Source organism: Drosophila yakuba, chromosome 3R (genome assembly GCF_016746365.2).
Source record: "Drosophila yakuba strain Tai18E2 chromosome 3R, Prin_Dyak_Tai18E2_2.1, whole genome shotgun sequence".
NCBI classification, from domain to species: domain Eukaryota; kingdom Metazoa; phylum Arthropoda; class Insecta; order Diptera; family Drosophilidae; genus Drosophila; species Drosophila yakuba.
The window spans coordinates 14,372,220-14,394,413 of NC_052530.2; the positions used below are offsets into that span (position 1 = coordinate 14,372,220).

At 44.8% G+C, this 22,194-nt stretch overlaps 8 protein-coding genes across 9 annotated transcripts; 5 read left to right on the forward strand and 3 right to left on the reverse strand.

Moving 5' to 3' along the window:
* The first annotated feature begins 79 nt into the window (after nucleotides 1-79).
* LOC6536830 lies at nucleotides 80-1,531 on the forward strand. Its single transcript, XM_002097364.4, has 2 exons — nucleotides 80-478; nucleotides 545-1,531. The coding sequence occupies exons 1-2, from the start codon at nucleotides 143-145 to the stop codon at nucleotides 1,445-1,447; spliced, it is 1,239 nt and encodes a 412-aa protein (XP_002097400.1). The 5' UTR covers nucleotides 80-142; the 3' UTR covers nucleotides 1,448-1,531.
* Nucleotides 1,532-1,864: 333 nt separating this feature from the next.
* LOC6536831 (UNC93-like protein MFSD11) lies at nucleotides 1,865-9,225 on the forward strand. 2 transcript variants are annotated; one of them, XM_015192477.2, is made up of 5 exons: nucleotides 1,865-2,053; nucleotides 2,126-2,296; nucleotides 7,519-7,688; nucleotides 7,754-8,211; nucleotides 8,279-9,225. In XM_015192477.2, exons 2-5 carry the CDS (start codon nucleotides 2,210-2,212, stop codon nucleotides 8,872-8,874), a joined length of 1,311 nt encoding a protein of 436 aa, XP_015047963.1. In that variant the 5' UTR covers nucleotides 1,865-2,053; nucleotides 2,126-2,209; the 3' UTR covers nucleotides 8,875-9,225. The 2 variants fall into 2 exon arrangements, with proteins under 2 accessions (XP_015047963.1, XP_002097401.1); XM_002097365.3 differs by having other exon boundaries at nucleotides 1,865-2,296.
* LOC26534505 lies at nucleotides 2,311-6,104 on the forward strand. The gene has a single exon (XM_039376214.1). It carries the CDS (start codon nucleotides 5,279-5,281, stop codon nucleotides 5,708-5,710), a length of 432 nt encoding a protein of 143 aa, XP_039232148.1. The 5' UTR covers nucleotides 2,311-5,278; the 3' UTR covers nucleotides 5,711-6,104.
* A 212-nt stretch (nucleotides 9,226-9,437) lies between the features above and the next one.
* Nucleotides 9,438-11,323, forward strand: LOC6536832 (programmed cell death protein 2-like). Its single transcript, XM_002097366.3, has 3 exons — nucleotides 9,438-9,617; nucleotides 9,678-10,771; nucleotides 10,830-11,323. The coding sequence occupies exons 1-3, from the start codon at nucleotides 9,510-9,512 to the stop codon at nucleotides 11,083-11,085; spliced, it is 1,458 nt and encodes a 485-aa protein (XP_002097402.1). The 5' UTR covers nucleotides 9,438-9,509; the 3' UTR covers nucleotides 11,086-11,323.
* Nucleotides 11,293-13,107, reverse strand: LOC6536833 (F-box only protein 9). Its single transcript, XM_002097367.2, has 3 exons — nucleotides 12,879-13,107; nucleotides 12,092-12,807; nucleotides 11,293-12,003 (listed from the first exon to the last, which is right to left on the reverse strand). The coding sequence occupies exons 2-3, from the start codon at nucleotides 12,787-12,789 to the stop codon at nucleotides 11,364-11,366; spliced, it is 1,338 nt and encodes a 445-aa protein (XP_002097403.1). The 5' UTR covers nucleotides 12,790-12,807; nucleotides 12,879-13,107; the 3' UTR covers nucleotides 11,293-11,363.
* A 153-nt stretch (nucleotides 13,108-13,260) lies between these two features.
* On the forward strand, nucleotides 13,261-15,339 carry LOC6536834 (DNA-directed RNA polymerase III subunit RPC3). The gene is made up of 7 exons (XM_002097368.4): nucleotides 13,261-13,395; nucleotides 13,446-13,725; nucleotides 13,792-14,293; nucleotides 14,356-14,461; nucleotides 14,519-14,868; nucleotides 14,927-15,094; nucleotides 15,154-15,339. Exons 2-7 carry the CDS (start codon nucleotides 13,451-13,453, stop codon nucleotides 15,319-15,321), a joined length of 1,569 nt encoding a protein of 522 aa, XP_002097404.1. The 5' UTR covers nucleotides 13,261-13,395; nucleotides 13,446-13,450; the 3' UTR covers nucleotides 15,322-15,339.
* LOC6536835 (protein VAC14 homolog) lies at nucleotides 15,331-18,218 on the reverse strand. The gene is made up of 9 exons (XM_002097369.4): nucleotides 18,032-18,218; nucleotides 17,813-17,963; nucleotides 17,519-17,749; nucleotides 16,984-17,449; nucleotides 16,604-16,930; nucleotides 16,435-16,543; nucleotides 16,079-16,375; nucleotides 15,777-16,019; nucleotides 15,331-15,718 (listed from the first exon to the last, which is right to left on the reverse strand). Exons 1-9 carry the CDS (start codon nucleotides 18,127-18,129, stop codon nucleotides 15,577-15,579), a joined length of 2,064 nt encoding a protein of 687 aa, XP_002097405.1. The 5' UTR covers nucleotides 18,130-18,218; the 3' UTR covers nucleotides 15,331-15,576.
* A 360-nt stretch (nucleotides 18,219-18,578) lies between these two features.
* Nucleotides 18,579-20,792, reverse strand: LOC6536836 (major heat shock 70 kDa protein Ba). Its single transcript, XM_039376208.2, has one exon. The coding sequence runs from the start codon at nucleotides 20,538-20,540 to the stop codon at nucleotides 18,609-18,611; it is 1,932 nt and encodes a 643-aa protein (XP_039232142.1). The 5' UTR covers nucleotides 20,541-20,792; the 3' UTR covers nucleotides 18,579-18,608.
* Between the last annotated feature and the right edge of the window lie 1,402 nt (nucleotides 20,793-22,194).

The window sequence follows — 22,194 nt, forward strand, 5'->3', positions numbered from 1 at the left end:
AGACACATCCCAGTAGACTTTTCCATAAACTGAAAATGTCTATGGTCGGCACAACACTTTCAATTCAGTTGATCCACAAACTCCAAACGTGACACAAGCATACATACACGTTGCAAAGCTAAATTATTGTATTGGCCTTAAAATGGACGACTTTAGAGTGCCCAAAAAGGTGAACCGCAACGTTTTCAAGGCCATTAGCATACTCCAATCTTCCCGAACTCATTTTGTCCGCGTAAGTGAAATCACTGACCAGGTCAAGTACCAAATGCGGAACTGCGTTCCGGTCGCCCATGTAGATGAGGTAATAAAGCAGTCCCTGAGCAACTTGACTAAGCTGGGAATAGTGAGGCGTCTTGGATCGGCTAGATATGCGCTTACCAACGTAGTCTTTGCCAGGATGGGAGTTGTTGTGCCCAATCCCATTGCAAGTACACCGGGCAATCCTGGTACACCACTGCGAAAAGCTGTGCAGAATGCGGTATGTCTGCGGTCCAAAGGGACCTTCATTCTGTTTAATCTCTTAATTTTAATGGCCAACTTTCAGCGTCGTAAGCGCAGTCTCGGACGCTTGGATCCTTGGAAATCGGCCACCAAGATACTAAGTGAAGACTCTCTATCAGGAACTGAGATGGATAAGGCCCGTAAGCGGGTGCGCGGCAACACAAAGCGCGTTGTCAAGCAGAAACGAGAAATCGCTAATCCACAAACACGACCCAATCAGTATAAAGAAACGGATATTCCCACCACCAGTAATAAACCGTCACTTTTCGACGCAGGATCTATCCTAGACTGTACCAAGCAACCAAGTTTATTCGAACCGACCACAAATAGTAAGCAAATACTATTCGGATCACCGGGATGGACGTATACCAAACCCATTCAAAGTACTCCGGCTACGCCCAGTGCAACAATCAAATTGAATCAAAAAACGAATGATCCCAGGAGCACGCCAACAGTGATTTCCGGGAATAGCAGTACCACCTCGGTGATGGATGTTAAGGGAAATGTGGAGGAGAATAGAGGATCTGAAGCTTCAATCAGTTGTCGCGCTGTGCCCGTTGGCTTGGACGTTAGGCCAGCCGAGCATACTTCTGGCGGGGAATCCGATGTGGAGAGTGCCTCTGTGGTTGGACTATGTGGCAGTCCCTTATGCCTGCGAACCCCGAAGGTTCAGTCATCGTCGCACGAGGCAGTCTTAAAAGAGAAAAACTCTCAATTTCCTCGAGATATCCAATCTTCAATTTTCCATAACGAATCAAATAACTTAGGAATTCAGCAAAATGAGGATCAAGAAAACACTCACGCAGTGGAGAGCTTACCAGTTCAAGGATCTACTTTACAAGAAAACGATCGAGCATTAGAAATTTCTTTGGACTTTGAAACAACTCAGCAGTCCGATGTTTTAGGCGAGCACCTAAACTCATCTGATTATGACTTTTATAAATGATTTTCAATTTAATAAAACCAATCGAATACCCGCGCTTGTATCGATATATCGATAGCCACTTCGCGTGACTATGTCTAAGAGCAAGCCCACGACTGTTTGTGTATGTTTTCTCAAATTTCTATTCTCTCTCTCTCTCTCACTGCACTAATAAAATTAGAGTCCATTGATATGGAAATGCTAAAAGAAAAATGTATAGGAAAACTGAAATATAATTGGCTTTTAGCACGTTTAATACCTTCATAGTTTCTTTGCAAGAACACTTAAGATTAATCGTCGATAAGAGGCTGAAATGTGGCCACATAATATTAAATTAATCAGTTCAGAATATACAATTCGTGTAAAGGGTATACAAAAGTCGCACGATGGTGAGCCTAGGGAATCTGTTATTACCGCGCTGCCTCTGGAAGTGTTTTTTCATTCAACTCTCGGTCCTCGGCGCGTAAAGATTGCATTTACCTTTTGCTCAGTATTTTAGCTTTGTGTTTTTGCGTATTTTTATTTATATGTGTAAATCGTTATTTAAGCATTTGCATTGGGTTTAATTGCTTGCGATAAGTGCTAAACAGATGCGTCCAGTTCAATCTGTCTATTGTGGGATTTCTAGCGGTAATTGAGAGGTAAAGAGAGTTGCAGTTCACGCCACCTCACTCCTCCCCTCCTCTCTTGTGACGTCGGCAGATGCAAATGCAAATGCAAAAGTGCGCGGCCAGTTAATTGAATTGGATTCTATCGTGATTGGAAAAGATATAGCGCGGCAGCAGGATGGATTTCAAATTCCTGATGATACTCATCCTGGGCTTCGGCTTTATGTTCGTCTTTACGGCATTCCAGACCATGTGTAACATCGAGGTAAGTTATTCCTCTCTACGCTCTCAGTTCTTCTACTCTCTTTCTCTCTGTTCCCACGCTTGTGTGTATGCGTGGGCGTTGTTGTTGACATCCTTGCCATTGGACCTTCGTCCTTGTCCTTGTCAATAGACATCGCAGTGCCCTTGCCGCCCACAAGTGCGCCCACTACGCCCACTTCAACCCGCGTCACAGGATGTTATAACATTGCCGCCATTCAAGCGGCAATTGTTCGCCCGTAAATTACCCCCTGATTTGTGGCGGTGTAAAGTGGCAAGGAGTTGCTTATTACAATAACGATTTAATGTACTGCCTGCTCCAAAGGTCACCAGTCATTCGGCGGCCATTGTGCGCTGTGTAAAATTAAATTGATAAGAACTGCTCGCAGCACTGGTAAACTCATCATCCGTCGCAGAGCAGTATCGTTAGTAATGTAGAATAAGGCGGTAAAGTTGATCCCAATAGGCGAATACGGCATTTATAACTCCCCTCCAATTATTTCCCCGCAACTCACAACTTCAGCCTACTTTATGCATATCTATATTATGAACAATGGAGAACCATTAAACATTGAGAACCTATCGTTCATGATGGAGCACGACTCCAAGCCAGAAAAGTTGACCCCAATAAGGGAATAGGTCTATTGTAACTTTCTTACACTTATTTTCCCACAACCCATAGGTTCAAACTGATTTACACATAACAGACACGTTATGATTGTCTATCGTAGAATCAGTTTTATTCAATTAGTGCATCTGTTAAAATGGGAATTATCTTTAAATAATGAAGACTTGCTTCTATATACAAATATTTCGTATTTTGACAGCATCATCATTTCACTGATAAGTTTCTAAGCGCGTAGTGAAGACTTAGCAAAGAAGTTTATGTATAAATATATATAATATATAAGCAGCAATGATAATAGAATCAGCCTGAAGTCCAACGAACGAATAATTGTGTGTATCAAAATATTCATGCGTAGTGCGCACTGGTCACTAGTACAAGATATGTACATATTATCGACCTACACAAATTCCACTCCATTTAATAGGGATTTTAATTCCGAGAAGCAGCTGATCACCATTCATAGGCAGATTTTTGGGGGCATACTCCAATCCGTCGGTATAATCAAGTGACAACGATTACCTAATTAATATTGGCAAATGAACACAGCGGATTACACTTATTGGTAATAATGGGCATAGATAGGCACATGGACGCGTTCATTGACTGGTTGCTTGCAATATAGCGGTTTATTTCGTTGGTTATTTATTGTCAGTGATAAACGCCGTAAGATCAAGGCCAACAGCAGGCAAAAACAAAACCAGAAAACAGACTTATGTACCTATTTTTATACTATATGAAATGCGAACGTAGTTCGTGAGTGGGGATTCATTAGCCAACTGGATTGTCGGGTATCGGGTATGCGAAAATGTATTCTTTTACGCGTTTATCTCGTCTTATTTGTGTATGTGACGCGATTTACTTGTGGTCGCGACTCGAACTCTAAACTGGCCACCAAATTGGCCTTTGCAATTATTTTGTTTGCCAACAGCTCGTTTTCAAGCATTTCGTTATGGTTCAATGCACTGTATCAATACCTCCTGACAAGTGCCACAAAAAATGATTCAAAACTGAATGAACCGTTGTAATCTGTCACTATGCTTACGTTTTTGTTTTTCTCTGTCTATTTTCTATGTAACCTTTTTGCCTTTGTGACTGCCCTCCAGTTGGTATTTCTCTTTATAAACAATTTACTACGGCAACAGCACAAAAAAAGCAAAAGTAAATTCCAATCAGGGCGTGCATTGGCGTAGTTAGCTAAACTTATAGCTACACAGTACAAAATAAGGTCTATTGTAAGTATTCTTGTGAAGCCGTTTGGCTTAAGGAAGTGTAAATATTCAAATCATACCAGAGATTATGTTTAAGCTTGCAGAAAGTTGCTTAATTAGAAACAACGATTTTCAGTAACATTAAACTTGCTGCCAAATACATTTTTAAACTGATGGCCTTCTAAACTTCAAGGCAGCATAGAGCTATTTTCGCCAGAATTCAAGTTTTCTTCAGGTGCAGTTAGCCAAACTTATAGACCAACAATCGATCGATCGATCGGCCAGTGTGTGGCCCGTATTCCGTGTCTATTAGAGAGCAATTTTCAAGCGAGGCCTTGGCTTAATGTTGCAATCGTTGGAGTGGCCAGCAAGCAGAACACTTTCACAAACCGCTTTCCACCTGATTGCGCAATCGAATACGCGTCAAACGGCAAAACTCTTTCAATGTCATTGCAATTGCAAGTTCGCTGCCGCCGCACAAGCCCACATACATATGTTTGTACATATGTGCTGTGTGTTAGACGTCAGGCTCAAGGCCACGTCAGCAATAAAGTAAGCCAGGTTGACCAACATACGCGCATGCATATGTATGCACACTTCAGTTTGGCCAAGACGGCGGGCGGCGGGGGCAGTGGGGGTGGCGACGGGCGGAGCGCCTGCGCCCGGACAAAAAGCATAGCCCAAAACAGCCGGTTGCACAACAACAAGCCGAAAAGTGGGTGTGCGCCGACGAGCCCACCACCACTCACTGCCCCAAACCGAGTCACTCCAGCCCCCCTGCCGAAAAGCAGTCGGGTGCAACAACGTCTGGCCAAAAGAGCGGAAAATCAAGTCTGGCCTGGTCAGACCGAGTGTCGTGAACACCCTATAAATGGCTATTTAAAACTGGGGAAATTCCCCATTAATGTTGTAACATTTTGAAAAGTTAGATGAGGCAAGCAAAGAAATATCAATGGAATGATTGCACTCTTTTTAATCAACTAATTTTAAATTATACCAGGATTTCTGTTGTTTTCAGTTGCTAGGAAGTCATTTCGTTGCTTAATTTGAAATCAACCTAGTAAGTCCTGCATAATATATCATCAGTGCAATATCAGAATACCATAAATATCTAAGCATAACTTAACATAACTTATCTAAACTGAATAAAATGACACAATACTTCAAGAGAGATATCGATTTCGATGTTAAACGCGAAAATGAGACGGTGGATGGTCGCACCTACGGATTCCTGAACGCCAAGGGATCGAATACACCGATGCCCAAGGTCCAAAAGAGAATTCAATCCACCACCTTGTTAGAAAAGCTTAAGTCCATAAGAGTGAGTGAAGACAGCAAGCAACAATCAATTCCACAGGATGAGTCGTCAATGGATTCAGTGCAATCAAGTCGCATGTCCTTTGAAATGAAACGTAAACTATTTGATGAAGCCGAGTTCACCATAACTCGAGGTCAGAAACTAAGTGACCTCATGCATGCCGCAGATACGGAATTTAACTTTAGATCCTACGAGACTGGCAAGAAGACGATCGCAGAAATCGAGGCATACTGTCGCACCATTAACATAAAGTTTGCCAAATGAAGCGAAGTTGTCTTGAAACGCTGCAGTTTAGTAATCGGGTTGAAAGGATACAACTTACATTTAAACTAGCAACGACAATGAGTTTGATGACAGATTGCAGGATAGACATAATGAGATCCCCATAAAAGATGTAGTACAGCAGAGATAACCAGGATAGAAATCATGCCTAGTTTCATATGAACTATTTTATAAAACCGAGCTCACAATGGGACGAAGCAAAATGGCACTTTTATGGATCCAAAGAAGCGTTCCCTTTAATTTAATATTTTGTGTACTTAAGGATTACAATAACTAAGCATATTTTTGCATTATTATTGCAATTTTTGGAAAATATAATAAAATTAAGTTATAGTGCGAGTTTTAAGCGATCGTCCATATACCTTTTGCAAGAAAACTCGTTTCACATTTTTGAAGTTTTTCTCGAGTTGTTGTGCCAATTTTTTTGCGTAATAAATAAACAAAGCAAAGTGACGATCGACTTATTAAGTTGTTCAGCACATTCTGCTGCAATTCCGCGTACGCACCGCACTTTCTTTATTGCATTTCGACTTTCTTTCGGCCCATGTTTGCTCAAAACTTGACACAATTTTAGGCCGATCCGATAATAAGATCATCAACAAATTTTCATTGAGCCTATTGGTGCTGATAAGGAATAACTGCACTTGAAACTCGAGATTTCTTATCGCCACCGCCTTACGATCCCCTATAATACTTTGCTTTTTATGCTCCCCTATACCAGTGCCATAAACATTAGTTAGTTTTTTTTATGTACGTGAGAAATACATACTTAGTTTAGCACATAGGCGACATCCCAAAAGCAGTTTCAAGCACTTTCCGTACAAAGATTTAATAAATACTTCCTGAACTCCCAGGGGCATGAAACGTTTGAATGGCAATTCAGTTCCGCTTCTCGATTGCAGACAATTAAGTTCTCGACTTTCACTTGCTCCAGCCCCTGATCATTCATAAGTATATTTCAATGGGGCACTTCGAAAGCATTATCAGTGGGTGCAACCTCTCAAGTTGGACTTCCAAATGGGCACGAGGACCGGACCGGACTTGCAGCGCCACTTAATTGATGCAAATAGAAATCGAAATCATGTCAGAGTCAGAATTTTTCGCTCAGATAACGATACCATTCGCCGCTTGCCGAGATGCGTCCTTTGGAATGGAAAATTTTCAGACTCAGCCGCAAACATGTTTCGCATATGCAGCTTGTAATTTTCCATTGACATTCACAAGAATTGTAAAGTTAACCTTGAATCGGGTTGCAGATTCAAGTCGTATTCATTTTTTTTTTCAATAGCTGCAGTTTTTTTTTCAAACCACTAGAGAGTATGGGTTATATAAGGCACGTATATGTCTACTCTTATTAGGAAACTAAGTTTTTTATATAGGAAGTAAATTATACCATTGTACACTCCAAGAAGTCTTATGAGAATAAGATTTTAAAGATATATTTATTTTTTAGATTGCTCAGAGACGAATTAAAACCTAACTCATGTTATATAAAATATAACATCCTAACCATAAATAAACTAGTTCAACAGTTCAAGCCCAACTTGTTTCAAAGTCATTTTTTTTAGGGATTTTTTAAGGAGATTGTGTCTCAAAAGAGATATCCGGACAGGAAATACCTGTATGTTGCGTACTTGAACCGAGAACACGTTTGTCGTTTAACATTTAAAGAAAAACAATAAACAAATGCGTCGGCCGTTGGTTCATTGGCATGCAACCGTCAAAATGTGTCTGGCACGTTACCAAAATGCTAATCGCTTCACCTTTTGATCCAATCTCTCGATCTGTAGAAAACCATACTGGATAGCATTGCCCAGGAAGATGATACCTTCAAGGGCGAGGGTTACACCAGCCTGGCCATCATCTACCTGTTCTTCTCGCTTTCCAACTGGCTGGCACCCTCGTTCATTTCCTTTACCGGACCCCGAGTAGCCATGGTCGTGGGAGCACTGACCTATACGTGAGTAGATCCGCCCGAACGACAAAAACATTTTGGTAACTTAAACTATTGGAACTCTTTTACAGGGCCTTCATGATTACGTTCATGTTCCCATCGACGGTGCTGCTGTACGTGGGCAGCGCAGTGCTGGGACTGGGTGCTTCAATCACCTGGACGGGTCAGGGAACCTACCTGGCTCGGTGTAGTGAATCCTCGACGATTTCCCGTAACTCTGGCGTCTTCTGGGCCCTGCTGCAGTGCAGCATGTTTATTGGCAATCTGTTCGTGTACTACCAGTTCCAGGACAAGACCCGCATCGACAAGGAGACACGGAATCTGGTCATCGGCGTGCTCACGGTGATTGCTGTTCTGGGCATCGTGTTTCTGGCCGCCCTGAGATTCATGCCCGACAATGCCGAGCACGACAACGAGCTGGAACGGAAGCACACGGGCTGTGGACAGGCCATATACGCATTGAAGTCCGCAGGACAATTGTTCCTCACCAAAAAGATGCTGCTCCTCAGTTTGGCCTTCTTTTACACAGGTGGGTGGAATTGTATGCAACATGGAATGAGACCTGAGATACTAATTGCTGAATATAAATTTTCTAGGCCTGGAGTTGTCGTTCTTTAGCGGAGTGTTTGGATCAGCGATTGGATTCACCTCGAAAATAGCCGAAACGCCGAAGGAGATCGTTGGCCTGGTGGGCATTTGTATTGGAGCCGGCGAGGTCTTCGGTGGAGGACTCTTTGGCATACTGGGCAACAAGACGACGAGATATGGACGCGATCCCATCGTGATTGCCGGCTATGTGATGCACATGGCAGCGTTCTTCATGACGTTCATCAACCTGCCAAACAGTGCACCGTTTAAAGATACCACCGATATATCCTATCTGGACCCGCCCCGAGCCAGCATTGCCCTGGTGTGTGCCTTCCTTTTGGGCCTGGGCGATGCCTGCTTCAACACCCAGATCTACTCGATGCTTGGTGGGGAGTATGTGAACAATGCCGTGGGAGCCTTTGCCCTGTTCAAGTTCACCCAATCGGTGGCGGCGGCCATTAGCTTCTTCTACTCCTCGCACTTCGGACTGTACGTGCAGCTAGGCATCCTGGTGGTCACGGGAACCATTGGCACCATCGCCTTCGTCTTTGTAGAGTGGGGCTTCAAGAGGCAGCACCGCGAGCAGGAGGCCTTGGAGAAGTAAATCCGTCAGGACTCATAGGGTCTAGAGTATTAGATGCAGGTTCTCGTTAGAACTCTAGGGCTAGAGCCATTTGTCCGTGTTTGTTAAATTCCTCGGAGTGCTTGAAATCCGTGCGACTGCGTCGTCTTCCTAGACAATAACTGATAAGTGTTGATGCGCGCTATTGTTGCTAAATATACGTATTTTATTGTTGGCATTCCCAAAACGTAACTATAATCTAGTTGTCAATGTTTTTATATGTGTGTATTGTATATGTGCGTTTATTTATTTTAAGCGGCGATTGTGCAAATGTAAGCTAGTAAACCACACATTTGGAGTATTATAAGAAATATATAACGAATTTTAAGGAAACATGGTTTTCATTTGCCTGGGAAACAAGAAAAAAGCGTCTTAGCTAATGATAAGTAAATAAAGTTTTCTTAAAAAACCATTGGTGAATTTTTACAGTATTTAACATAAATTTGAGTGCCTACATTTTTAATTTTGAAATTCGCACACTCGATTACGATGTAGTCGATACCTTAAGAAATCGATAGCACAATGTACAACTATCGATTATCTGCCCAGGAGCACTCATTTCGCCCATTCCTAAAAGAAATCATTCAATTTGAAAAAATTGGATGAAACCATGAAAAATGGCCAAGAATAAGTCGACTGTGTACCTAGGATACGAGGATGAGGAGGTTACGGCCAAGCAGGAGCAGTTCCTGAACAGTTGTACCAACAAAATCGGCGGCACACCCGTAAGACTTGATAGACTTCAATTGAGGCAGTGGATAATTGAAATTGATTTTTACCCACAGGATTGGCCCAGACACGAGGTGACCATTCCGTCATGCCCGCTGTGCGGTGCAGTGCGTCCCCTGATCGTGCAGATGTACGCGCCGCTGGATCGCTCCCAATTCCATCGCAGCCTTTACGTTTTCGGATGCGTGAGCCCCGCCTGCTCTCAGAATTCCAAGAGCTGGTGCTGTGTGCGCACTCAGCACCTGGACCACCAGTTCGAGGTGATCAGCGAGCATTCGCCGAAGGCCACGCCCACTAAGAAGCAGCACTCCAAAAAGAAGGGGAAGTCCAGCGCCTTGCAGGCTGTAACCTGGTGTAGCGGAGCGGACGACTGGGGCGACAGCAGCGGTGGAGCCACCGAGTCGGCCAAGACCATCTCCGTGACATTGGACGAGGCTATGGACATCACCGCGGACGACGAGCAGAACGAACGGAATGGCAATGTGCGACCGAATGCTCTGCAGTACGCCAAGGCAGACATCCAAATGGATGAACCAGCCAAGCTTGAGCAAGTAAAGATTGCCGGCGATGACGACGACGACGAGGACGAGAGCACTTCGGTGGAGAACGACCTGATCTCGGGCTTTCATCAAATGGACATGATCTCGCCTCAAAACGCCGACGATGATCCAAATGCTAATTGTGCAGCAGCCGCCGCTCCCAATTTGGATGGAGCCGGAGCCAGTGCAGCCTCAGCGGCCATTTGTGCTGAGATCGAGGGTCCCGAAACCGATCTGGTGCTGGTCGACACGCCCAAGAAGCCGGAACGCGATCTAATTGCCTTGTTGAAGCACACCTCGAGTTCGCTGTCGCAGATTAAGGACCTTACGCTAAAGTCCTACTACATTGCCGTGGATGTAGAGAGCAAGACCCAGGTGGAGGAGTACGAAAACTTCGGCGGCGCCTTGTCCATGGACCACATTCGTGATTTGTATCAGGAGTACAAGCTGAGAGATGAAGATGCGGGTCAGTCACCGACCGGCGGTGCATCTGGATCAGCAGAGCAGGGCGACGAGCACGAGTCCTATGAGAAAGCGTTGCCTGCCCATGGCGACTTGGTGTTTCACAACTTTATCACTACCATCCATCAGAATCCGGGCCAGTTGTTAAGGTGAACACTGCACTTTTTTCATTTGAGCTATCCTTTTACTTATGTTGTTCTGCTTCAGATATTCCCGGGATGCGCTTCCGTTGTTGGTGGCCCCGTTGACAGAACCACTTCCCAAGTGCCAGAATTGCAAGGGAGAGACCATCTGCGAGGTGCAACTGCTACCCACACTGATTCCCAAGCTGCGGTTCCAGGTGAACGGTTGTAATGCACCAATCGAGTATGGCAACGTGCTAGTCTTCACCTGCCTTAAGAGCTGCTGGGACACACCCGACCTGATGCGATACGAACATATTGTGGTTCAGTCCGAATCTTAAGGTGGCATCCGGCCATTTCCCAAAGCCATTAGAACCATTCGCTGTAGCTGCTACGATTGTAGACCGGTGCAACGAATTTTAAACGCAAACTGCAGAGATAAAGCTAAGCTTCTCGATTGTCCTAGGAAGATTTTATGCTCTAGTTGTTAAGAACGTTGTAAGCTTTTAGACACTCCAAAAAGGATAGTTGCTAATAATATCTCGTTATTTCCACTCCCCCTCTAAAAGGGTTTCAAAACAAAATGTTTTATTTCCCACTTGCAGGAATCTTAATTAACTTAAGCTAATGGTGCATCGGCATCAAGATGGTAGCTCTTTACGGTTGAGAACCTCAGCGGCGGGTATTTGGCCTCGGTCAAATCAAACTCGGAGCTGATGTCCACCTTGTTGCGCTTCTGCACGAGCGTGTAATGTGACCAAACCAACTGCGCGCATCGGCGTTTGCTGGAGCCCGCGATGCGTAGCTCGATCAGGAACTGTGATGAGTCCTCCTCCAGTGGCATGATACTCCCTCGTCTCTGTCGCAGGTGAGCCGGTCCACGAGTCTGCGACTTTTGCAGCACCAGAGTGACCGTGCTCCCAAAAAGCCGATAGCGACCGCGAAGCATTTCCGAGCGTACGTTGTGCACGTGCTTTAGTTTAGATACACCCTGCGCCGGCTCATCGGCCGTCGTCATCATGAGCACCTTTCCATCGGGCATAAATCGAATGTAGCGATAATACTCCACCAGCTGCACAGGTCGGTAGAACTGATCCTGAAAGCTGTTCTCGCCCATTCTCAGGTACGTAGTCTTGCTGATGTAGCATCCGTTGAAAAGCACTCGTTCTCGACGAATAAACATGTCCCGCCAGGAGTGATAGACGTTGCTAACATCTGAATCCTGGGCCTCTAAGGTTCCAACGTTGTGGCCCCATACTCTATGCAAATTAAGAAAGGTAACAATAAGTTTTTAAATATCCTTTAATTCCAAAGAAATATGAAGATATACTATAAAGGATGACTTACTTGACACAGGCTAGCCTCCAAAGCTCCTCATCCCGCGCGTAGACATAGAAACCTTTGCAGACAGCAGCACACTGTTCCAGCGAGCGCATGTCCAGTTGGGCAGACACCACCCAGCGCAGGATGCGCATCACAATCTCGGGCGGCAGGTCGGCAAAGTGCAGACCGGTGGTCAGGACATTGGCATCACGGCTGGACGCTATCATCTTGCCATTGTAAATGTTTTCCTGCCGCAAATCGTTCTGGAACTTATCGTACAAGTTGTCCACAACCTCCTCCCCACTTTGAGTTGCATCCTGCTGACCCAGATCCAGTTGCTTGGCCAAATCGTTAGCCAGATTGAGGTACTTTTTGCCAACATCGCCGCTGAGCAGTTGCTTCTGCTGCTCGTAGAACCTGAACTCAATGTCCGGAACGATTTGTGTGGCCTTCCTGTAGAAGGGTAGTGCGTCGTAGACCTTTCCACGCTGCTCCAGCTGCACAGCAGTTTGATAGAGACTCTCCGCCTTGGCCTGCAGAAGATCGGCCTCGCTGAGATTGGAATTGGCAGCTGTAAGGCGATCTCCCGCCTCGGAACGGCTATTAGATCCAGTGTTGATGTGCTCCTGGAGCTCCCGCTGCCAGTTCTCCCGGAACTCATCCAGTGCGTTGGTGCCCGTTTCCCGGCCTGGCTGATCGCCATCCGAATCCACGTCTGACATGATTAGAGCTAAACTAGTCTGCGAATGCCAAACAGATCGTAGATTATAGATTATAGACATCTGCGCATTTATCTGACGCAATTTCTAACCTGAAAGGTCTTAGTACTCGACGTGGGAAGATACGGAAGTTAGGGACAAAATATAACTTATAATAAAGGGCCGCGCGTATTGCTGATTTTGGCCGCGGGCTTCACCCCAGAATTTCGAAGTCGTATGCAACTGGGAGCAACATGTGGCCATTGGTAAGACCCCAAGATTAAGATAATTCAAATACGCAAACGAGAACACTTCTACACTAATAGTTTTTGTTTACAGTGTGCACGCAGCGGTTTGGCAAAGAAATCTCAGAAAGACTTTTGGTCACACTGACTTCCCGACTTGCAATTATAAATAAATATAGGTTCCCAATAATTATAAGTAAAGCACACCCCTGAAATATTTGCTTGAATTAGTATTCTTTAACTTTGGAAAGAGATTTATAAATACACCAAATGAATTTGAAAATCGATAGGCATCATATATTCGATAAATATTTAAAAACAGCTGACTTCAACGCGGTTCGGTTTTGTTTTGGTTTCTCATTCGCTTGATTCGCATTATCAGCAGGTAAAAAGTGCTAATAACAATTAAAGTGCGTTATTAAAATGGATTTTTAGGAACCATGTCAGCCGACTACTCGCATCTGAGCTCCGCCATCCTGGAGCAGTGCTTCGGCAAGGTGGTGCAGGCGGTGGCCGACTGCCTCTTTTCGGCCACCACGAGGACATTGGGACAGATCACCAGTGCCACCAAGTTCTCGAGGAAGGAAGTGGCATTCGCTCTGGCGGTGCTGGTCAAGTTCAGACTGGTGGACTTTGCCGCCTCCAAGCAAAACCCCTTCCTGGCGGAGTACGCCCTTCGGCGCGAGGATGTTCTCTGCCTCCTAAGGTATCCACGGTATGTAAAATATTATACATTCCGGTTAAGAAGTTTTTGTTCTAAAATGTCCGATAATTTTGTTAGCTACGTTCACCTGGTGCAAACCAAGTACGGAAATGTGGGTGCTTCCATTGCGGAGGAGTTGATTAATTCTGGATCGGATACGGCCACTGGAATTCTGGTGAAATGCCTAGCCGAGAATGAAAACAAGACAGAAAGTCCGGAGTCCTACCGGAACACTTTTCTCCAAATGATCACCGATCACTATATCATCAAAAGACCAGAATTGCTGGTGGGCGACGACCAGGATGAGAATGTGCCGAAATTCGAGACAAATGAATGCGATTTCTTTAGGCATCCCAATATCGATCTTCAGCTTTTGGCCAAGATACATAAGGGAGAAGCTACTCTGGCAGAGGCCAGGGATTCTCACATGGTGTGGAACCTGAACTACGATCGTTTCCATCAAGACTTTCGGGACACCATCATGGTGGATGCAATTGAGCGAAAGCTGGGTGAAAATGCTGCAGAGTGCTTCAGATTCATATTGAAGATTATGTACAATACAACTGATCCGTGGGAAAGAGTGTGTTTCAAGATACACATTTTATGTTTTTCAAATTTCATAGCATTTATTTCTTTTTGCAGAAACTCTCCAATCAGATAACTTTCGTGGAAATTAAACAGGCTATAGAAAGAAAATCAAATAACCTAGATCTCATGAAGTACCTGGACCAGTACATAAGCTTGTTGAGTGAGTATAACAGGAAAACACGGATGATTAGATCATTAAATAATTTCTAATTTTTAGCTGAGGACTCACTGGGATTTTTCCGAAGAGTGGGGGACATGGGTGGTGGTGTGTACGTGGTGGATATGGAACATGCCTTCGAGTCGCTTGCCTTTGCTTGTGCGGAGTGTGTCATCACGGAACGATTTGGCTCAAAGGCAGCCCGGATATTTCGAGTGATTCGAAGCAAGAAATACATAGAACAGGAGGACCTGCAAAAGGAGGCCATGATCCCGTCAAAAGAGGCCAAGTCGCTGGCGTATAATTTGTTCCAGGAACAGTTTATTCATGTCAAGATTATTAAAAAGCCTGGCGGAGGCAGTAATGGCCCCGCTAAAGCATTTTACCTCTTTCAGGTTAAGGAAAAAGACGTGAGTATGATTGGATAATAGTTCTTTTCCTATCCCCAATATTATTTGTGTATTTCAGACCGTGAGAATGCTGCTTGATGCCAGCTACAAGTCCCTTTATAACACAATAGAGCGATCAAACTTTGAAAAAAATGAGCACAAGGGCCTCATTGAAAAGTCACAAAGGCTGGACAGCATAGTAGAGGCCATGAAGGAACGTGGAGAGACGGACGAATATATCGCAGAGGTAAGGGCTTGTGTTTTGAAGATTACACATAAACATTAGGCCGCTCCTTGCTGTTTCAGATTGTTGAAACTTTCACGCCACCGGAGTGCGAAATCCTTAATAAGGTGAAAAATCGCATAAAGACCTTGTCAAAAGCTGAACTGACGCTAGACGACACAATCTTCCTTCTGCAAATGTATCAGCATCATTGCACTACGCTGCCAACTGGTATTCGTAAATTTAAATAAAAAATATTCTTAGGGGAATCAGATTGTCTTGTTTATTCAGAAGTTTATTATTCTCAGTGAGATATTTCAAAGCTAACTAAGACTGTTCATTTCTTAAACACCTAAAGTATTCATCCATGAAATCATGTTTATGGTTTCTGCCAATACGTTAAAGTGGTAAAGTATATTAGACTCAAATTTATTAAACATACATATGCAAATGAAAGGACTCCACATTGAATCACAGGCAACATAAATAAGGTATGCATGAGAAGGCTAATTACTTTCAGGAGTAATTACACTCCGCTTCCGGTGTACAATACGCTGCTCACGGTGGGCCTTTTGCAATTTAATGAAATGTTGTTCCAAGGCATCGAAATCTATGCCACTTTTGTACTCCAGCGAGTTGCGCTCATCTCTGGGGATTAAAGAAGAGTTGCATTGAACGTTTTCAGTCAAGGAAATTTATATCTTACACAGGATCGTGACCCCAGTAGTTTGGTACGCATTGCAGGCGATTCCGAAGTGTATCAAAAGCTTCCGTTTGCGGCAGCAGCATGAGGATGCCAAACAGGGCATGAGCCAAGTACTGAGCATCCGCGCAGTTGTTTGCTTTGGAAACAAGCGTAAGGCGCAATGGAGCAAATATGGGAGACTCTATTAACTGAACCAGTTTGTCCAATTCGGTAAGCAGCTCCAAAGTGATTTCTACATCGGCACTATATAATATAACAAATTCAAAAAACTATGAACGAAGCTATACGTATTAACCACTTACAACAGCGTAACCAAGCGGGACACATGCTGGTAGCTCTGGGTCAGCAGACACAAGGAAAGTGTGGATACTGGACAGTGGACCCAGCTCTTGTAGAGGCATTGAAAGAGATCTGCTGACTTTTCGTTGGATATATTTCGCAGGCTTGTGCGTAATTCGAAAAGCTCCGTTGAGGTTAGTAGAATCATGTTTAGCAAGCGCACAACCGTGGATGCGAACTTCAAGTTGGGCACCCCCTCCGCAATTATTTCGGCAAAAGTGCGGTAAATGTACTCGGCATTCAGCAGCACACAGAGTTTTCTTGAAAACGATGGTTAAAAGTAAGCACATTTAAAAAATATATATCCTTCCAAGGTTACCTTATAATAAGGCTGGCTCTGTTCTCCAGTATAAGTTTCTCCTCGCTAAAAAGGTTCAGTAAGCTCAATAAGAACTCTCGATAGTGAGATTTGTTAAAGTCGTTCAATTCTGTAAGAAAAGATTATTAGTTTGCGGTATGGTAAAAGTATGCCAGTGATATTTTGTTACCCCTGCTGTCTTGAGAATTGACGATTTCCGCCAAAACGGACAGGCTTTGGAGGACTACCTCGTCCGAGTTGTCGGCCAGTGTCGACAAGAGGTTAGTGTTTAAGTTACTCGCATGCACGGACATTTCGTTTGGAAAGTTGGTGAATAGATGGTGGATCCATTTAAGTACTGCGATCTTCGTGTGCATGGAATTGTGCGTGAGGTACTGTGAAAGAACGTCCATAATTGAACGTAAATCAATCTTGGCCACAGTCTCCGTTTTCAGCTCCTTGGTCGAGACCAGCAACATCATCGAGTTGTTAACAGACACCGCGCACTCTTTAATACCTGAAAACTAAATGTATTAACGCTGTGCTTTATATTTTTCATTTTTAGCTTACTTCTTTTGGATTCCACATTGTATTCCAGGCACGGCAATATCGCCGTAAATATGCCACTAGCATACGGCAGAACATTGGGGCCAAATATCTGGACAAACTCCCGGATCCAGGTGATCGCAATGGACTTGATGAGCTCATTGGGCGATTCTGCGTGGGTTATAAGTATATTGATAGTGTCCTCCATTCGCACGGATGTCGAATCGTTTCTTATGGACTTCAGGAACTGACTGATTGTGGTCTCGCACATGCGCTGGATCTCAAGCGTATTGTCCTCGAGCATGACAAACAGTCCGTCCAAAATCTCAGTCAAATAGTTGACCATGTTAATATCGGGTACGGCGTTTAGGATCGATATCCATGAGATCACATACTGACGGGCAAACGCATCCTTCACATAGATGTGCTCCCTCAGCAATGGAATAAATGCCTGCAGATTGAACGTTTGCGGCGATTCCGTGACAATGTCCTGAAAGTAGGGTAGTTACCAAATAACTTAGATCCTTTTGAGATTCAATAAAATTCTGAATGTAGCTACCTTCAGCAGGCGATCCAGCAATTCGCTACCGTCCTTCACCAACTGATCTGAATCAGTGACGAGTCGCGGTAGTGCCGCAAAAAGCTCCGGGAAGAAGGGAATGATCGCGGAGCGGGCCACCTTCACCACGTTGTAGAGGGACTCGCAGGCGAAGTAACGCACACGGACGTCCGGATCCGACAGGCAGGTCATGATGGGCGTCACCAGGCCCTGGACATACTTGCCCGAATCCTAAAAAAGTAGCAGAAGTCTTGAAATGGGAACACGATTCCGATGACTAATGGTCACACATACCTTGCCCAGCCCTATTCCCATGGCTGCCAGACCGATAAGCGCTCCTTTCCTTCGGTTTGCGTCCCGTGATGTGGCATAATCTGTGGCCAGCACTTCGATCAGCTTGCGGATCTGGGCCGAGTTGTTTTTGTTGTTGAATTCCGTGACCATTCTAGCGAAGATTGCATTTCCCAATTGGGATGACGAACCTCGGCGCTGGCTGTTTCATGGAATACTCACTTCTCGATCTCCTGCGAGGCCAACTTCCGTTTTTCGTACATCTTGTCGCCCAGCGCCTTGGCGCAGGACTCACTTAGCGGAGCGTACGGCGGTTCCATTCTCTAATCAGTAATCTAATCAAAATAACAATTTTTGTAGGCGGGTTTTAGGATTGCTCTGCATATCTTCCTCAACAGCTGTTTGCCGGGGATGCCAACTCGTGTTTTCGGATCCGCAAAGTTTTCGCATTGGCGCCAAGTTTGCGTCGAATTTAAATAAGTAATTTCCATTAAAGTCAATAACTCAATTTACGTTAAAATCTCAAGGACTGATTTAAACCTTTTAAACAAACTAACCAAATGCAAATAGGTCCAACTATACAATTTCTAAACTTGTGACTGTCTCAATAAAACGCAATTATCTTTTAAATAAATATAATATTTTTATTATTCAAGTAGCTAATATAGCTACCAACAATTTGTTGCTAACTTAAAACTAACATATAGTTGTATGTACTATCTACAATCTTGTTGATTACAACCAAATAAATAATATCACTTTTAAAAACTTAAGTCAGAAACTGGTTTTCTTATTGGCTTTAGTCAACCTCCTCGACTGTTGGCCCAGAGTAGCCCCCAAATCCTCCTGCCTGCTGACCGCAGTTGGCTCCCGGGCCACCAGCTGCTCCTGCTCCCGCTGCCTGCTGATGCATCTTGGTCATGATGGGGGAGCAGTGGCGGGTGAGCTCCTCCATCTTGTGGTCGAACTCCTCCTTCTCGGCCGTGGTGTTGCTGTCCAGCCACCGGATAGTGTCGTTGCACTTGTCCAGGACAGAGTTCTTGTCGGCCTCGTCCAGTTTGCCAGCGGGTGCCTGCTCCACGGACTGTTTCACATTGAAGACGTAGCTCTCCAGGGCATTTCGAGAGGTTATGCGCTGGCGCTGCTTCTCGTCCTCGTCGGCGTACTTCTCTGCCTCGTTCACCATGCGGTCAATCTCGGCCTGCGAGAGGCGTCCCTTGTCGTTCTTAATCGTGATGTTCTTGGCCTTGCCCGTGCTCATCTCCTTCGCACTGACGTTCAGGATTCCATTGGCGTCCATGTCGAAGGTGACTTCTATCTGGGGCACACCCCTTGGTGCTGGTGGAATTCCAGACAGATCGAAGGTGCCCAAAGCATTGTTGTCTTTCGTCATCGCACGTTCGCCTTCATACACCTGGATGGATACTCCGGGCTGATTGTCCGAGTACGTGGAGAACGTCTTCGTCTGCTTGCACGGAATGCGGCAGTTGCGCTCAATCAGTTTGGTCATAACACCTCCAGCAGTCTCAATTCCCAATGAGAGTGGGGCCACGTCCACGAGCAGAACGTCCTGGATCTTGCCGCTCTGGTCTCCGCTGAGGATAGCGGCCTGCACAGCGGCTCCGTATGCCACTGCCTCGTCTGGGTTGATGGATAGGTTGAGGTTCTTGCCGTGGAAGAACTGCTGCAGCAGACTCTGCACCTTGGGAATGCGCGTTGATCCACCGACCAGCACGATGTCATGGATCTGACCCTTGTCCATCTTGGCATCGGTAAGAGCCTTCTCCACAGGTTGCAGGGTGTTGCGGAAGAGGTCTGCGCATAGTTCCTCAAACCTAGCGCGGCTCACTTTGGTGTAGAAGTCGTGTCCCTCAAACAATGCATCGATCTCGATGGTGGCCTCAGTGCTGGAGGAGAGCGTGCGCTTGGCCCGTTCAGCCGCTGTTCTGAGGCGTCGTAGGGCGCGAGGGTTGGAGCGCAGATCCTTCTTGTACTTGCGCTTGAACTCCTCCGCTAGGTGGGTGACGAGCCGGTTGTCAAAGTCCTCTCCGCCTAAGTGGGTGTCTCCGGCGGTGGAGCGCACTTCAAACAGTGATCCCTCGTCGATGGTCAGGATCGAGACATCGAAGGTGCCGCCGCCCAAGTCAAAAATGAGCACATTGCGCTCACCCTTGAGATTCTTGTCCAGTCCGTAGGCCAGTGCCGCCGCCGTGGGCTCGTTGATGATGCGGAGCACATTCAGGCCGGCGATGTGACCGGCGTCTTTGGTGGCCTGGCGCTGGGAGTCGTTGAAGTAGGCTGGAACTGTGATGACTGCATCTGTGATGCTCTCGCCCAGATACGCTTCCGCCGTCTCCTTCATCTTGGCCAGCACCATTGAGCTGATCTCCTCGGGGGCAAATCTCTTCGACTCGCCCTTATACTCAACCCCGATCTTGGGCTTTCCGCCATCGCTTACCACCTTGAAAGGCCAGTGCTTCATGTCCTCTGCGATTTTGGGGTCGTCGTATTTACGGCCGATGAGTCGCTTGGCGTCGAAGACCGTGTTCCTGGGATTCATGGCCACTTGGTTCTTGGCCGGATCGCCGATAAGGCGTTCCGAATCTGTGAAAGCCACGTAGGACGGCGTGGTGCGGTTACCCTGGTCGTTGGCGATGATCTCCACCTTGCCATGTTGGTAGACACCCACGCAGGAGTAGGTGGTGCCCAGATCGATTCCAATAGCAGGCATTGTGTGTGACTTCTTCTTTCTCGGTAACGAACTTTTTAAAGTATTCTGCGTTCTCTTCTTGTTTTCAATTATAACTTCTTGCTTGAGTTCAATAGTAGTTAACTTGTTTCCTAATTACTGTTACTTGATTCACTTTAACTTGCAACGTTACTGCAGATTGTTTAGCTTGTTCAGCTGCGCTTGTTTGTTTGCTTAGCTTTCGCTTAGCGATGTTTTCAGTTTGCTTGTTTGAATTGAATTGACGCTAAGAGAACCAAGCGGCCCTATTTATACTCCGGCGCTCTTTTCGCGAACATTCGAGGCGTGCTCTCTCGAAGCAACGAGAATAGTACGCTGTTTAGTATGTGCCAGAATAAGATAGCATTAGGCTCAGGGAGGGAGAGCCGCAAAACTAAGAGAGAAATAATGGAAAAGAAATTTCTCGAGTTTTCTTTCTGTCAAACAAAAGACCTACCACAACAATTATGTTGTTTTTTAAATTCTAGAATGTTTGTGGTATTTTGGAAAAGCTTTATATAAACGGCAGCGTAACAAACTTTTTTTAAAGATAAGCGCTTTGATATGCTGATTTTCGGTGCCCAATACACTGAATTCGAAGTTGCTTTATACCGCAAAACCAAAGATATTCCAATGTATTTCCTTTAACTCTATGAATATATGTAGCCTTGTCCTGCTAGACGTCCCGCAATGCTTATATAAGATGTTTAATAAGTTAAAGATATTTAAGCAAATGGGGTTTTGCATTATTTTGTGAACTGCAAGAGGTAGAACCGAATATACATATGTCCTTACCCAGGTTGATGACCTGGGCATATGTACATACATATACGTACATATGTATGTACATATGTGCATACATTAATACATGCATATCTATATATATACTTAGGTTCATATCCTATTTTCAATGGAAATAGACCGAAAAGATTAGTATCAAAAATGTGAACCGTGATTTATCTATTTCAGGTTCGGGAAAGTTGGCAACACTGGTTACTGGAGTCTGTATGCTGAATCTCAACTTTCTAGCTTTTATAGGTTCTGCTCGAGCTCGACGTTCATACGAACGGAAAGACAAACGGACGGACAGACGGCCGGACAGACGGACGGACAGACGGACATGGCCAGATCGACTCGGCTATTGATCCTGATCAAGAATACATAAACTTTATATGGTCGGAAACGCTTTATTTTGCCTGTTACATACTTTTAAACGAATCTAGTATTCTCCTTTACTCTAAGAGTAAGGGGTATACTTGTATCTATATCTGTTTAGAATTTCAATTATATTACACATAAACCTATCCACATATATAATATAAGTTTAAATAAGAAGACTGAACATATCTGCCGGTTAATGTTGGTTATAACTAATAGAAATTTTGTCAGAGATATGTACAAGTAGTCTCACTAGTGGAAACCATCCGTATATCAAAGCGCTCCGATTATCTTTAAAAAAAGTTTGTTACGCTGCCGTTTATATAAAGCTTTTCCAAAATACCACAAACATTCTAGAATTTAAAAAACAACATAATTGTTGTGGTAGGTCTTTTGTTTGACAGAAAGAAAACTCGAGAAATTTCTTTTCCATTATTTCTCTCTTAGTTTTGCGGCTCTCCCTCCCTGAGCCTAATGCTATCTCATTCTGGCACATACT